Raw genomic sequence first — 16,125 nt, 5'->3', positions numbered from 1 at the left:
AAGAGAAAGAGAAAAAGAGAGACAGAAAGAAAAAGAAAGGAAGGAAAGAAGGGAGGGAGGGAGGGAAAGAAAGAAGGAAAGAAAGAGAGAAAAAGAAAGATTGATTCTTTTTAAACATTTTTAAAATTGTGTATATTTACAGTGTACATGATGTTTTTATATCGGTACATGTTGTGGAATGACTAGCTAGATTAAGCTAATTAACATAACCTTTACCTCACATACTTATCATTTTTGAGACAGGAACATTTAAAATCTACTCTCTGTCAGGCATGATGGCTCACGCCTGTAATCCCAGTACTTTGGGAGACTGAGGCAGGTGGATCATGAGGTCAGGAGTTTGAGACCAGCCTGACAAATGTGATGAAACCCCATCTCTACTAAAAATACAAAAATTAGCTGGGTATGGTGGTGCACGCCTGTAATCCCAGCTACTCTGGAGGCTGAGGCAGGAGAATCACTTGAACCCCAGAGGCAGAGGTTGCAGTGAGCCAAGATCACAACACTGCACTCCAGACAGAATGAAACTCCAACTCAAAAGAAAAGAAAACTCAACACCACTTCTTGATACAAAACACTCAACAAACAGAATAGAAAGGAATTTCCTCAACATGATAAGACTGTCTGTGAAATGCCTACAGCTAACATCTACTTAATGGTGAAAAACTAACAACTTTCCCTCTAAGATGAGCTCCAGGACAAGGGTGTTCACTCACGTCTTCTATTCAACCTGACACTGGAGGTTCTAACCAGGGCAATTAAGCAAGAAAAAGAAACCAAAGGCACCAATTAAACAGGAAGAAGCAAAAGTATCTCCACCTCCACATCCAGCCTGTCCATCTCACGAAAACTAAAGCTGAACAGGTGACAATACCTCTGTTCCTAGAAGGATGGAGTTGTCAACTGCTCTTTAAAGGCCCCATTCACCTGCCTTTTTCCCAACATCTCTTTGTTTTCAGGTCCTCCAGCTTGACTAGCGCTATCAAAGAGCTCTGGTTCCCCCTTCAGTGACCAGAACCTTGTTTGTTTTCTTTGCTTGCTGGGCAATGAGGCGGCTCCTCAAAGGGACTCTGCTGTGGCACATGCTTGCGTTCTCACTGTTGGGGCTGATGCAGGACTTTCACACACTTCGGGTGACAGCTCTTAGCGTACAGCTGCTGTAACTGCCCACCCACATGCCCTGCATGCACCCACACACACACACAGTTTGTAGAACCTGAGGGCTTTGGCTGGCTGTGGAGATAAGCACCTTTATTGGCTGTCTTCCCCTCCTGCTTGTTCACCTGCCTGCCCCAATCCTCAATCCATGTGTCCTGAGGTGGCCTCTCAGGTGACCTACTTGCACTGGAATCCTTGTCTCAGAGTAACCTCCTGGAGAATCGAACTATGATAGATCATCATACTAGATCATGGAACCAATTTAGTGGGTCTTGACCAGTGAATTAATAAAAAACGAAGTCAGGGCTGGGCACAGTGACTCACACCTGTAATCCCAGCACTTTGGGAGGCCGAGGCAGGCAGATCACTTGAGGTCAGGAGTTCAAGACCAACCTGGGCAACATGGTGAAACCCCGTCTAAAGTCAAAATATAAAAATTAGCCAGGCATGCCTGTAATTCCAGCTCCTCGGGAGACTGAGGCAGAAGGATTGTCTGAAGCCTGGAGGCAGAAGTTGCAGTGAGCTGAAGTGTCAGCACTGCACTCCAGCCTGAGCAACACAGGGAGACTCTACTATAAAAAAAAAAAAAAGAAAAGAAAAAGAAATTGAATAGGAAATAGAGTGCACTCTGCATTTGTTTCCTTTTCAGAGTGTGTACTGGGTCATGTAAACTCCATCTCTCAGGACGGAACAAACACCAAAATATTTAGGAAAACTCTGCTCTAAAGAGTTGTCATTGTTTTTTAAACAACAATCAGGTCAACATATGACCTTTGGGGGGAAAAAAATGCTCCACTTGTCTATAACACACGAAGAAGAGACCAAAAAGCCGTGCTAGGTTTTTCTGGATTGGAGGATATTTCCCCACTCTCCACTCCTCGATTCTGTGGTCATTTAATTTTCGAAAAGTTTACAATAACTATCCTTGTAAAAGTCTGTTGAAAATGAGTTCTTTACATTGCTGATGGGATTATGAACTGAACTGCTGGCTTTCAGTCAGCAATCCTATAAATCCCTGGATTTATGCTAAGAAAAAAGAATACAAAAGAACCACAATGTGACATGCAGAATAATGCACGCTGCAGTGTTACCCATTCAGTTAAAAAGTGAAAGCAACTTCACGTCTGCATCGGAGAGGCCAGGGTTCCTGACGGGAGGCTTTCAAGTCGAGTTTGGAGAGCACTTTGCAGAAAGACTGAGGAAGAGTCCCTCGTTTATATCAAAAACCTCCCGGAATGCTGGTAAAGACTGGGGTGCTTTAGGTGCCTCGGTGGCAGCTTCACCAAGGGAGGAGCTGGGACCCCTGTTCCTCTCAGCTGCGCTCTGTTCTCCCGAGAGCTTGCTGGAGGGCCAGCAGTTCAGCAAGAACTCAAAACAGGCCAGCTCTCACACTGATTCCAGTACTCACTGAAAACTTGGCTCAGCACAAAAAAAAAGCACAGTTTTGTCGAATGCCACCGGGAGGGGAAACAGGGAGGGAGGTGCAGGCAGTTAGAAGGTTCCAGAAAGTGGTTGGCCACAATTTGTCCTTTTAGTGCCTGACACCCAAGACTACAGCGGGCCTGTGGCCAGCGCGGGCACAAAATCCACAGGTGGGGTTTTTCAACAGCTTGTTCTTAAAAGAGCTTCCCAAACCACACAGTAATGAGCACTCAGGTGTCTCTGGTCCACGGAGGATTTAATAGATAAAACCCTGGGTCGTCTCGAAATCGTGGTTAAGAAATTTAAATACATGGATTGAAACGACGAGAAACCAGAGGGTGGAGAAGCCGCTCGAACTGCGGGGCGAACCCTGAGGGCTCGGGACTGGGGACTGGGCAGGAGCCGGCGGGGTGCGCTCCGCGAGGCGGGCCTGACACTAAGAGCACCGTGGGCCCGTCCCGCCAGGTCTCCCACCCCCACACCCCGCCAGCAGGAGCGCGCACGCAGGCCCCGCGGGCCCGAGAGTGCGGCACGGGCGGGGCGCCCGTGCTCTCCCCGCGCCGGGGTGTGGTTCTTGGGGCCGGGCCGGGTCGAGCCGGGCGGGGCGTGGATTTAAGGCTCGGGCCAGCCAGACCCGGCTCACTCGTGCCCCTGCCGCTGCCACCGTGCCCCGCCATGGAGCGGTCGTCGCTCCGCGCCCTGCTCCTAGGCTCCGCGGGGCTGCTGCTCCTGCTCCTGCCCCTCTCCTCTTCCTCCTCTTCCGACACCTGCGGCCCCTGCGAGCCGGCCGCCTGCCCGCCCCTGCCCCCGCTGGGCTGCCTGCTGGGCGAGACCCGCGACGCTTGCGGCTGCTGCCCGATGTGCGCCCGCGGCGAGGGCGAGCCGTGCGGGGGCGGCGGCGCCGGCAGGGGGTACTGCGCGCCGGGCATGGAGTGCGTGAAGAGCCGCAAGAGGCGGAAGGGTAAAGCCGGGGCAGCAGCCGGCGGCCCGGGAGTGAGCGGCGTGTGCGTGTGCAAGAGCCGCTACCCGGTGTGCGGCAGCGACGGCACCACCTACCCCAGCGGCTGCCAGCTGCGCGCCGCCAGCCAGAGGGCCGAGAGCCGCGGGGAGAAGGCCATCACCCAGGTCAGCAAGGGCACCTGCGAGCAAGGTGGGCACGAGCGCTTCCCGCGAAGGGCATATCCGACGGGGCGTCCGCGGCGGCCTTGCAGCCGCGCTGTTTTCACCGCGACTCCCCCGCGGGCATCCGAGGGCAGGCAGATGGGAGGGAAAGAGTTGGCAGCCACGGGATGGCGGGAGTGGTGGGCGACGTCTCCCCTTCTCCTTTTTGGTGGTTTTATTTTGAGAGTTTGGTGCGTGCGCCAAGAAAGTGAGAACTTGTAGGGCCGCGTGTATATATAGAAAAGATTTTCCGAAACCTCAGACCTCCCTATCCCCAAAGCGCACCCAGCTTGTGCTAACATCTGTCAAGTCAATTCGCAAGAGCTGCAAACCCAAAGATGTCAATTTCTCGTCATTCTTTCTTGGCTTGGAGATGTAGAGAGAGGTGAAGTCAAGAGATGGGGGAAAGGAGTTTGACAATGAAATATAAAGTAAGGACTTCCAGACTTGGGACTTCCAGACAGACTTTCTTTTTTTCTTTTTTTTCTTTTTTTTTTTGAGGCAGCTTTCTCTGCCGCCCAGGCTGAAGTGCAGTGGTGCGATCATGGCTCAGTGCAACCTCTGCCTCCAGGGCTTAAGCGATCCTCCTACCTCAGCCTCCCAAGTAGCTGGGACTACAAGCCTGTGCCACCACGCCTGGCTAATTGTTTTAACTTTTGTAATGATGGAGTTTCCCTATGTTGCCTAGGCTGATATCGAACTCCTGAGCTCAAGTAATCCTGGCTGGTGGGATTACAGGCATAAACCACCATGCCCAGCCCTGATTTCTTTGTATTGAAGAAAATAGTCCACTTACTAAAAGTTACAGGTTCTCAAACAGTAATCTAACTAGCTAATTATTTGTGGACAAAAGTAAAATACAAACTTTTTGAAGAATGTTTTTGTGAGGCACTTTGTTGTGAACCTTCTGACCATTTTGTTTTTCCTTCCTGTGTCTTTGATTTGTATTGTTTTGCATAATTTGTCCCCAGGATGCACTGTTCAGCAGAAATGTCTTTGAGATTATGTTTGATTGTTTATTTTATTCCAAACAAGTCCAAGCTTGCAGTAAATGAAATAAAATACTCTGGACTTGTAAACACACACACACATACACAGAGAGAGAGAGAGAGAGAGCGAGAGAGAGAGAGAGAGACATTTTAACTCTAATGCCTTAAATAACATTTTCCATCAGCAGTATTTTCAAGGGAAAGTCAGACATCCAATGTTGGCAGCTCCTAGTCCTAGCCAAGATAGAAAAGGGAAAGAAGGCAGTTCTGAGATTACAGAAGCTGTTGCTTCTTTAACACAGTTCAGACTTCCTCCGAATTTCCAAATTCTTTCTTTAGAGCTTTTCCCAGAAATCCACACACTAATAGGTTGTATGTCATCAATTTCAGAATTCACTATTGAAAGCCTTAAATTGTGTAACTCACTATTAACTATTTATGGATCATCACCTTAAACTTGGAAAACTGCAGCCCAAAATAATCTGTATGTGTTTCCAATAGAAACAGTTATTTGTTACTTTGGATCTTATTTGTCGGTCACATCATGAAAAGAGAAATGTGCATTATTTGAGAATTTATTCCAAATGTTGAGATTTTCTTATAAACATTACAATAGGGAACTTTCCCCATAGTTTTTTTCAAAATGACAGATACTTGCCTTATCAGAGCAGAAAGTTAGCTTGGTGATTGTTCAAGTGTTGTCAATTTCTAGTCTATAGTTAATATTCCTTTTTCTCACCTGCTACATCTCCAAACATTTACACAGTCTGATTATAAAATATCGAGACTGACAGTCATGTAGAACCAGTTTCATAACCTCATTATCTCATACACCCAGCTCTTCAGTACCTCTCCAGACTGCAAACCCTTTGAGAGTTCCAGCCCAGCTTTTCTTTATATCTGGGGAAATGTTAAGGAAAACAGCATCTAAAACTGGAAACCTTGACTTGAATTAGCCTTTTCTTCTCATCCTAAATTGAGAGAGATGAGGTCTAAATGGCAGAGACCATTTATAGGAGAATGCCAAAGAGCAGAAGAAAATGAAATCTTTCCCACAGCAGAATCTTTCCACAGCAAAGACAACAGAGTGATCCCTATCATGTCCCCTAATATATTTCTTCCGACTCCTGGATGGGTTTTGACAATTATAGAAGCAAACTGGACAGAGTGTCATTTACTTCTGTGCCGTTTCATACTGGGGCTTTGCACAGAATAGGAAATACATTGTCTAGGTTCCTCTAGTCCTTTCTATTCTCAGAAGAAACTTGAGTTATGCTTGTGTGTAACTTGAGTGGGGGGAGCCCAAGAAGGGCAGCATGGTGGGATTCAGCCACAATGGTGTGGTTCAATCTGCCTTCTGGACTTTTGGTCCCATTTAACATGCATTTACTGAGCAGCTAACTTGAATCAGTACTGTAGTAGGTGCTATATACCAGGGATGCACAAAACAGATCTGGTATTGCTGATTAAGAAAGTATCTGGGCTGGGAGCAGTGGCTCACTCCTACAGTCCCAGCACTTTGGGAGGCTGAAGCGAGCAGATCATCTGAGGTCAAGAGTTCGAGACCAGCCTGGCCAACATGGCAACACTTCATCTCTACTGAAAATACAAAAATTAGTCTGGCATGGTAGTGGGCCCCTGTAGTCCCAGCTACTTGGGAGGCTGAGGCAGGAGAATCGCTTGAACCCGGGAGGTGGAGGTTGTGGTGAGTCAAGATCACACCACCGCTCTCCAACCTGGGTGACAGAGCGAGACTCTGTCTCAAAAACAAAACAAAGTATCTTTACAAGTTACAAACTCACCACCCAGAGCACTTGCCCTGGAGCCCTGGAGCTCATCCCAGTCTTCGTCTTTTCTAAAATCACCACTTACCCACCTGGGAAGAGATCTTGGTCTGCTTGTTTTCCGTACCTCTCTGGTAGGAGGCAAAGCCTTCTACTTGAAAATATGTCTGAAAGATAATCAGCAAATAATTTCAAATCTTGGAACTGTCATTATGAATTTAGTGCCATTCAATGGTATTGAGATCCCTGAAGTCATGGGTAACCAGAAGGGGGAATTTGAAGATTCCATTTAATAAAAAGAAGTTGATACAGAGAAGGTAAGGTATAAAATTTCATAGTTGGAAGAGAACATGGTGCTTCTCTATTCCAATTATTGATTACACCTTTTGTTCATAGTCTTTGAAATCTGAGCTCTTTGGCAATCCCATTTCAGCAGCTTTGGTCTCATTAGGTACCATCCCTTCTCCCTCAGAATTCATTTTCACTTGTGGAATCAGAATGTCTTTCTTAAGGGTCTCCCTTCTTAGTATCTGTAGGACCAAGTTCAAACTACCTAGCAGGGCATAACAGGGCCTTCACAGTATAAATCCATTCTATTATTTTGACCTCTTCTCTCCAACCTCCATTATGCATTAGCCACAGTGAGTGTCTGCTGTTCACACTTCAGCATGTATGTCTCTGTGCTTTCGTGCCTTTGTAGATGCTGTGCCTTCTGCCTGCAATGTCTCCCACCTCCACACACACAATCACCCTCCTTCACTTCCTTTACATCCTTTGAACTCTTACCTGTGATCCTTTTGTAGTTCATAAGCATGTGATTGAGTGTTCATACACATGTGTGAGGTGTGTCACCCTTGAGGTGTATGCCTTGTTATGACATTGGCACATGACCTGTCTGACATGAAAGAAAAAAGAATTTAAAAAACAAACTCTTACCTAGGCTTCAAGGATCAGCTCTGTCACTTTCTCTGTGAAGCATTCTGACTTTCCCCGACCCCAAAATAATGTATTTGTTCTTCTAGGGCTATGCATCCAGCCATTGTTTCAATTAATATTTATTGTACGTGTCTGTGTATCTGTATATAAGAGGCAGTATAGCAGAGAAGTTAAGATGAGGCACTCTCAAGCCAGACTCCCTGAGTATGAATCTTGACCATATACCAGCTATAGCCTTGAACAAGTTATTTGACCTCTCTGCCCAGCGTTTTTTCTTACTTGTAAGATAGGGATTATGACCATATCTATCTCATAGGGTTGTCATGAAGATTAAATGTCATGAATATTATTCATAGAAAGCATTCAATGAACATTAATTTTTGTCATTATTCAACATAAAAACTCCAGGTGGGAAGGGAGATTTTGCTCCCTCATATAGAAACCAAGGACCTAGATAAGTGCCTGGTATGTAGTATTGTTGTACTGGCCCCAGCATAGAAAGTCAACACCAAGACAAAAGTACACCAAATTGCAGGGTCTTTATTGCCGGTGGCCATGGAGGATTCGCGTCTCTCCAACCCATGGCCCCAAAAGGAGGGTGTCAAGACATTTTATACCCGTAAAACCACATCGGGGGTGAGGGTGAGGGGCGGGAGTGGGGTGAGAGGCTTCAGACATTCCAAGGACTAGTGGATTCTGTAAATCACCTCCTGGGTGGAGATGAGGGTGAGGGGCTAAGGACATTCCAGTGGATTCCTGGGTGAAGATGAGGGTGAAGAGCTCCGGACACTCCGAGGGCCAGAGGACTTTTGACATTCTGATTGTTACTTAAGTGGTTCACAGAAGTCAAGATAAGCATTTGTTTACACATTGTCTGGGTAGGGTGGAAATCACAGACCTTAATTACTTATTACAAGTCGAAGGGGCCAAGATGGCATGGATTTGGACTGCTTGCCTGTCACATTAGGGGTTACAGAGAGCAGTTTCAACAGAAAGCCAAGGTATGGTTGAGGTATGCAGTTTTATGGGGCTTTTACTATGTCACAGTATGCGCTTTAAACACATGTCTAATCCATGAATCAATGAATGAATGAACCTATGAATTGGCTAGACACTCTCCTAATCTCAGGGTAAGGAGCCTTGAATAAGATCTACAGAAACAAAGAAACAGACATTTTCACACAATGTGTATATGCTGTGAAGGGTGTACAACAGAGAAATCGGATAGAGACTCGATATGAATGAGCAGTATTAAGATGGGGGAGCCATGCTAAGAACCCCTGGGAGGATTTCAGCAAAAGGAACAGCAAGGCCATGGGCCCTGAGTGGAGAAAAGCATAACTAGAATAGACCTTCCCCAACCGCTTCAAAAGGACTATTTGAATGTCTGTCTTCCCCACTAGACTGTAAGCATCGTAAAAGAAGGATTTCATCTTATAATTCCTTATCAACACAGTGTCTGGCTAATAGTTGGGCACCTCATAAATATTTGTTGATTAACAAAGGAGGCCAAGCGTGGTGGCTCACACCTGTAATCCCAGCATTTTGGGAGGCCGAGGCGGGCAGATCACAAGATCAGGGGATTGAGACCATCCTGGCCAACATGATGAAACCCTGTCTCTATTATAAATACAAAAATTAGCTGGGCGTGGTGGCAGGTGCCTGTAATCCCAGCTACTTAGGAGGCTGAGGCAGGAGAATCACTTCAACCCAGGAAGTGGAGGTTGCAATGAGCCAAGATTGCGCCACTGCACTCTAGCCTGGCAACAGAGCAAGACTTCATCTCAAAAAAATAAATAAATGTTAACAAAGGAATTCTCTTAAGAAGGCACCTTCCCATTTGGAAATACAGGAAAGTCACTCTCCTGCCCGTCTGTTCTCTTTTCTCCTGGCATCTTCTGCCTTCCTAAAGTCTAGGCCAGGGAATTCATCTGACATTGACTTGCCTTCCTGTCCATCATCAGCAATCCTGAACTCTTAACATTGAATGGTAACTTTTCCCCCCAGATCCCAACATCTCCATGTCCCCTTGCTGAGTAGAATTAGATCCAGAGCAACAAACTGCTTTGTACATGGAAAACGCCTCAGTATAGATTTTGATTTTCAGGAACTCATTTTATTTGATGAATTTTAAACCTCCATTCTTTGAGAAGCTCATTTTAGACTCATTAGACTCATTTTTATGTTGGTAATATATCACTTAAATGCCCATGTTCTGCTACTATCCTTCAGTAAATTTATGAACTTCATTGAAAGTTGAAACAAAGGGGTTTCAAATTAAATGAAGTCGTTAATTGTCTGGTTTATCTTGGGGGAGTACAAGTCAGTGTAATACTTCATTAAAGTAACACAGTAGTACCATGAGGACTGTCAGAGAGCCAGAGGAGGAGACCCAGGTTTCTGGAGAAAGAACCAGGAATCACTTAGTGGAAGAAGGATGTCCTGACTGAGATAGGGATAAGAAAGAATTGGCTGGAGGAGAGCTAGCATAGAGGTTGTAGTAGTCAGACGGGAGATAAGAAGAAAACACTGTATGTATACAGTAGAATACTATTCAGCCTTTAAAAAGAAGGAAATATTGCCATTTACCACAACACAAGGGGACCAGAAAGACATTATATTAAGTAAAAAAAAAAGCCAGGCACAGAAAGACAAATGCTACGTGATCTCACTTATATATGGAATCTAAAAAAGTCAAACTCATGGAAATAGGAAATAGAACAGCAGTTACCAGGGATAGGGTTGGGGGCAGGGGATGGGACTGGGGAGATGTTGGTCAGAGGACACACAATTTTGGTTAGAAAGGAGACATAAGCTCAAGATCTATTTTCCCTCATGGTGACTATAATTAATAACAATATTATATACCTGAAAATTGCCAGCCTGGCCAACATAGTGAGACCTCATCTGTATAAAAAATCAAAAAATTAGCTGGGTGTGGTGGCACACACCCACTATTTGGGAGGCTGAGGAGGGAGGATTACTGGAGCCCACAAGGTCAAATCTGCAGTGAGCCATGATCATACCACTGCACTCTAGCCTGAGTGACAGAGCAAGACCTGTCTCAAAAAAACAAGTTCTAAGATAGACTTTAAGTGTTACCACACACCAAAAAAAAAAAAAAAAAACTGTGAGTTAATGCATATGTTAAACAGCCTGATTTAGCCATTCTAAAATGTCTACATATATCAGAACATCATGTTGTATACCATGAATATATACAGTTTTCACTTATCAGTTAAAAATATTTTTAAGAGAAAGAAGATGACCAGAGCGTAGCCAGCAGAAGGACTCACATGTGGTTTGGTGGGACTGCCTGGAGAGAAGGAAGCAGCTGGCCACGTGGCAGAGCCCAGTGACAGGTGAGGGCCTGTGACCCCGTAAGGAGCTGAGCCGCTGAGTGATGGAGCTGGATTTGTGCTTTTAGGAAAGCTTTGTTAGCAGATATTGGGAGAATGGATTGGAAGCGGGTGAGAACTGCAGTCAGAGACTCCCATAAGGAAGCTGTTACTGTAATCCCAGCAACAGATGCCTACATTCCTTCTCAAGACCTGTTTCCCTCTTACATCTTAGAAGCGTTGTCAAACCCGGGTTTCCAGCCTGCTGTGGCAGGCTGCTTGCCACTTGGGAGTGAAAAGCCCTTGAGGCGCTTTCTCTTACTCAATGACTGCTCAGAAATTGCCCTCACCTCACTCGCTTTATTAGCCCGTCCTGCCTCCAAATTACCACCACTTGCTTATTTCAGGAGTCTCTTCCCCCTCAAGTCCCTATCACTCTTTATCTCTGCTTTCAGATCAGAAACAGAAAAAGTCACATCCCCTAAGAGTCTGCTCCAGTCCAATAGAAATGCTTTAAAAATTTTTCTGGCCTCAGCTGTCCTTCTTGGCACAGAAATTTCTAGAATGTTGAGTGAATTGCTGGTTCTTTATTATCACTTTGTCCAGTTTCAATCACTGCATTTTAGGAAAGATTTGAAAACTGAAGGGCAGAAAGTGGGATCTTACAGGACTTAGGATTCTTTCAGAGGAAAGTAATCTAAAGAACAAGTTAATGTTTCTTCATCGTTTGGGAATTAGTTATTAAATGGAAGGTGCCTGTCAAATTTTTCTCTTAATACATTTCTTCAGGAGGATGGCATTAAAGGCCTGGAATTAAATAGCCACAAGGCACTTTTAGATGATACATCAGGAAGAACTTTCCAGTAAAAACTGTTGAATAGGATACCATGTTCAGGCAGAAGTCAGGAGACTTTCTAGGAGAGCTGAGAAATAACTTGAGGGGGAGGGGCCACGTCTGGGGGAAGATTTTATAATTTTCAAATCTTTCAAATTACACGGCTCTGAGATGGAATGATTAAGCTGAGCAGGCATTTATTAACATCCTGAAATATGATTTCCATCCTGTCCCTAGAGCCTGCCCTTGGGGTCCACTGTAGACGGGCCTTCTAGAAGAAACTGCCTTATAAGGCTCTCTTGGATAGTTCAGTGACAGAACACCCTTGGATGGAGTCCAAGGCCAGCCAGCTTCCCTGATTCAAAATTCCTCCCCACAGTGGATGAGATTATGATGTTTCCTTTACCTCAAGCCACCCCTACCCCACAAAAGATCTGACCTCATCTGTGTTTTTCATTGTTAGACAAATAACATCTTGTTTTTAGCAGCTGGGGAACCCTGAATTATTGTCAAAAGAACTTTTAATCCAGGGAATATGAGTGTAACCTTTTTTTGAAATTTAGGAGTGGCACAATTAGAAAGCTTTGAAATGGAAGGAGACTTAGGTGTATGAGAATTAATAAGTCCGCTTATTTCAAGCAATTTCAGAGATTTCCCAGGGATTCTTTTATGGGTCGGGTAGCAGTGGAGGACTAGAAATGTCCAAGGGAAGCTTCCCCGAGACTCTTGCTTATGGCTTTTCCACGTCAATCCAGACCCTTCCCTCCACCAAGCCTCTGAGAAAATGAGATCAGAAGAAAAAAGCCAGGGTGATAATGAGGGGAAAAAATGTGGTTTTTTTGTTTTGTTTTGTTTTTACTTAAAATTGATGTGTTAAATAGTTCTATTTTATCTCAGGTTGGATTAATGGCAAAATGATATGGCCCTTTTGAAAAAGCTAATGTGTTGAATTGCCTTTACTGTTTTACAGAGGATAGCAGGACAAGGTTAATTAGAAACAGCGGGAGCTAACAATAAGCCTCACCTCCGACCCCCAATCAATGTCCCTACCAGGGAAAGGGTTACCAGGGAGAGGAGCAGTCCAGGGACTCCAGGGAGGGGCTGCTGGTCTCAAAAGGAGACCAGAATTGCAGAGAAGTTTTGTGTCTGAAAAATAAGAAAGGTTCATTTCAGGTGAAACAGACCTAGGAACCCTGTGTTGACAAAGCCCCATTCATACAATATGAAGTTCCCACAGTAAAGAGCACTGTCAAGGCCAAGACCAACCCAACAGATTCAAAGTAGGCTTGGCCACTGTGAAAAAACAACCCCCTCAAAGCTTCAGGAGAATGTGTATCATAAATGAAGGTACAATTTCCTACCTTCACAGGATTACTGAGAAGGTCAAATTACATAACATCTGAAAGCATTGTGTAAACTATGCGGACTATGCGGCACCAGATAACTGTAAAGAATTATTAACTAGACTGTAAATGCCTTGGGGGCAAGGACTGCCTCTGCAGCATGCTTTGTAGTGAGTGATAATGACAACTTGTGAAGTACTTCACATTTGCTAAGGGCTTCTGTGGATTTTCCTCATTTGCTATTCACAACAACCCTGGAAGATAAGGGGAATTATCCCAAATTCCAAATAAAGACACTGCAGGTCAGACATCACACAGCTGGTAAATAGCAATTCCGGTACTTAATCTAGGTATTCTACTACAGCCTTGCTGTTCAAACTGTGGTGCATAGGCCAGCAGCATCGACACTCTGTGCTATCTTTCTTTTTTATAAACTCGGAATTATTTCAAAATAAGAAGTTTCTAGCCAAAGAGATTCAGAAGAGTCAAACTCTTACGTGTGAAGAAGTTTTAGGAAGAAATTCCTGAATTTATTTTGCTTATATTTTGTTTTTCATGAAGGAGCAAGGAGGATCTATGATATATTTGCATCTAAATAGATCTAAAAGAGCTCTTTCATTAGCATAAAATAAACATTATGATAACAAAGTTTACGTCAGAGTTGAGATGGCTTTTTATGGTACATATGGTGTGCCTTATAAAAAAAGTGTCATATTCAGTGAAAGATGGTATTTCTTAAAATGAATGAATGTCTCTGAGGTGGTTAACATTAGTCCTTCCATGGCCAGATTAGAAATCTTAGTTCCTGGTCAGGCACAGTGGCTTTTGTTTGTAATCCCAGTACTTTGGGAGGCCAAGGTGGGAGGATCGCTTGAGCTCAGGAGTTCAAGACCAGTGTTATATGTAAATTTTCAGTGCCACAAAGGAAGTAGCACTTGAATATAAATTTTCTCAGCAAGGCAATTTACTTCTATAGTAGGGTGCATCTCACAGATGGACAATGGCAAGCACACACCTGGACAAGGGAGGGGAAAAGGTTCTTATTCCTGACACAGGTAGCTTCTACTGCTGCATCATTCCCCTATTGGCTAGGGTTGGACCACACAGTCTAAGCTAATTCTGACTGGCTATTTTAAAAAGAGCAGGGGTATGAGACAGAGTGATGGGGTGGGTAGTTTGGCGAGAAGGATGGTAGAGCAAGTGACCAGGGGTGACTTAGGTCAGAGCAAGTGACCAGCAGAACAGATGTGAACTACTGATTAGAACTGGTGGGAAAGTTGTTTACCAAAACTAGAGGCAAGGGGCGAAGAGAACCAGGAAGTTAAACTTTAAAATGGAGAATTAAAGAATAAGAGAGCTGATCATACTGACATTCTGATTCTTTGAAGAGAAACTTGGAGTTCACTATATCTAACAACTAGCCTGGGCAACATAGCGAGACCTCATCTCTACTAAAAATAAAAATAAAATTTGTAATTAGCCAGGTATGGTGGGAAGCACCTGTAGTCCCAGCTACTCAGGAGCCTGAAGTGAGAGGGTTGCTCAAGCACAGATACCAAGGCTGCAGGAAGCTATGATGGTGCCACTGCACTCCAGCCTAGATGACAGAGTGAGACCCTGCCTCAAAAACAAAAAAGAAAAAAGAAGTCTTAGAGCCTGGCCAGGCATGGTGGCTCATGCCTGTAATCCCAGTGCTTTGGGAGGCTGATGGAGAGGATCACTTGAGGCCAGAAGTTCAAGACCAACCCTGGCAACACAGTGTGAGACTCCATCTCTACCAAAAAAAAAAGAATTAAAAAATTAGCTGGACTTGGTGGTGTACCTGTAGTCCTAGCTACTTGGGAGGCTGAGGTGTGAGGATCACCTTCACCTCAGAAGGTCAAGACTGCAGTAAGCTATGATTATGCCACTGCACTCCAGCCTGGACGACAGAGACTCTGTCTCAAAAAAAGAGAAATCTTAGAGCCCAACCCTTCAGTTGCAATCAAGAGGCTCTTAAAGGATCAGCCAGTGTGCTTGAGGCTGCCAGCATGAATATTAGTCCAAGAAAGACCTCTTGGAGCATAATGTTTACATGTGCTGTTTGATCATTTTCCAGGCCTTTCTAGTAACTCTGAGTAGGGTAGAGGAAAAGAATCACTAAGATAACTGTCAAACATGCTCAAGTATTCGCTTTCACCTGAGGTTTAACCCTGCGTGTTGACCTTGACCCCTGACCCGAGCAGTGCCCCACCATCAATTTTCCCAGTTTTAGTAATATTTAGTCCACATCTAAACTATGACCTAGGGCTACTCTCTGGAAGGAATTTACACTTTTTTTTTTTTTTTTTTTTTGAAACAAGCATATTTTTGTCAGCCAGGTGACAACTTGCAGAAGGAAAATTCATGCAGGGGTTTGAGAACTCAATTAAGCATAATCCATTTAGACTTTCTGAGGGAGAAGGTAAAAAAAAAAGAGGGCTTTCATATTCTTACAGGCAAGAAGGGCAGCTGATTCCAATCATCCTGTTCTTTCATGTTGTTTTTCGGGAAGTCTCCAGCTTCTACAGAGGTTTGTCTTTTTCTCTGAGTAAGACATGCTCAAAGGCAATTTCATTTACATTACCACCGATTAGTGGGCCAGTGGTCAAGTGGTTGAACTGGGAAAGCTTTAGATCTGACATCTGTTCTGCTCTCTTCTGGCCTGACCCCAAGCAAGGGAGAAAAAATTATCAAGAAATAGATCTCCTGGAACATGCAGAAGGTTTTGAAAGAGACCACACAGAAATGAGGCTTCAGGAATTTTTTAGGGTAGCCCAAACTTGCAGGATTCAAAGCCTGCTCCTTCTCCATGGGAGCTTTCAGAACTTTCTGCTCAGGGAACAGAAATCCAAAAGTGAATTTCAATAGCAGATGCAGTAATTACACTGCACCCCTGGCTTCCAAAGGACCCCCCCCCAGGAAGCCATAGAGCTTTTGATGGAGAATGAAATGCTTGTGCAGAAGTGCTCTCTGAGTGAGGGAAGGGGAGATGAGAGACCCAGGCAGCAAGGCTGCTTAGTAGAAATGCTCAGCTCAGTGGGAGAGGGCAGGCTGGGGCAGAGATCAAGATGCTGCCAGATATTTGATAGGCCAGGGCTTTGGAGTCAGAGCCCCCTCTCTGCTCTGTTGTGTCTCAGA

At 44.7% G+C, this 16,125-nt stretch overlaps 1 protein-coding gene and 1 pseudogene across 1 annotated transcript in view; both read left to right on the top strand.

Annotated features, from left to right (window-relative positions):
- Positions 1–3,221: 3,221 nt before the first annotated feature.
- The window catches only part of IGFBP7 (insulin like growth factor binding protein 7), an 86,492-nt gene continuing 73,588 nt past the window's right edge, over positions 3,222–16,125 (top strand). Inside the window, exon 1 of the mRNA XM_012441065.3 lies at positions 3,222–3,730. Coding sequence (XP_012296488.2) covers positions 3,256–3,730 — 475 coding nt within the window. The 5' untranslated portion in view covers positions 3,222–3,255. The remainder of the gene's footprint in view (positions 3,731–16,125) is intronic.
- On the top strand, positions 7,306–7,415 carry LOC135272171 (small nucleolar RNA U13; annotated as a pseudogene).

The sequence above is a fragment of the Aotus nancymaae genome, unplaced genomic scaffold (assembly GCF_030222135.1).
Source record: "Aotus nancymaae isolate 86718 unplaced genomic scaffold, 86718_ANA_hifiasm-v0.15.2.pri h1tg000006l, whole genome shotgun sequence".
Taxonomy (NCBI): domain Eukaryota; kingdom Metazoa; phylum Chordata; class Mammalia; order Primates; family Aotidae; genus Aotus; species Aotus nancymaae.
The sequence above is the reverse complement of the archived record's forward strand: the minus strand, read 5'-3'. Positions and strand labels throughout refer to the sequence as shown.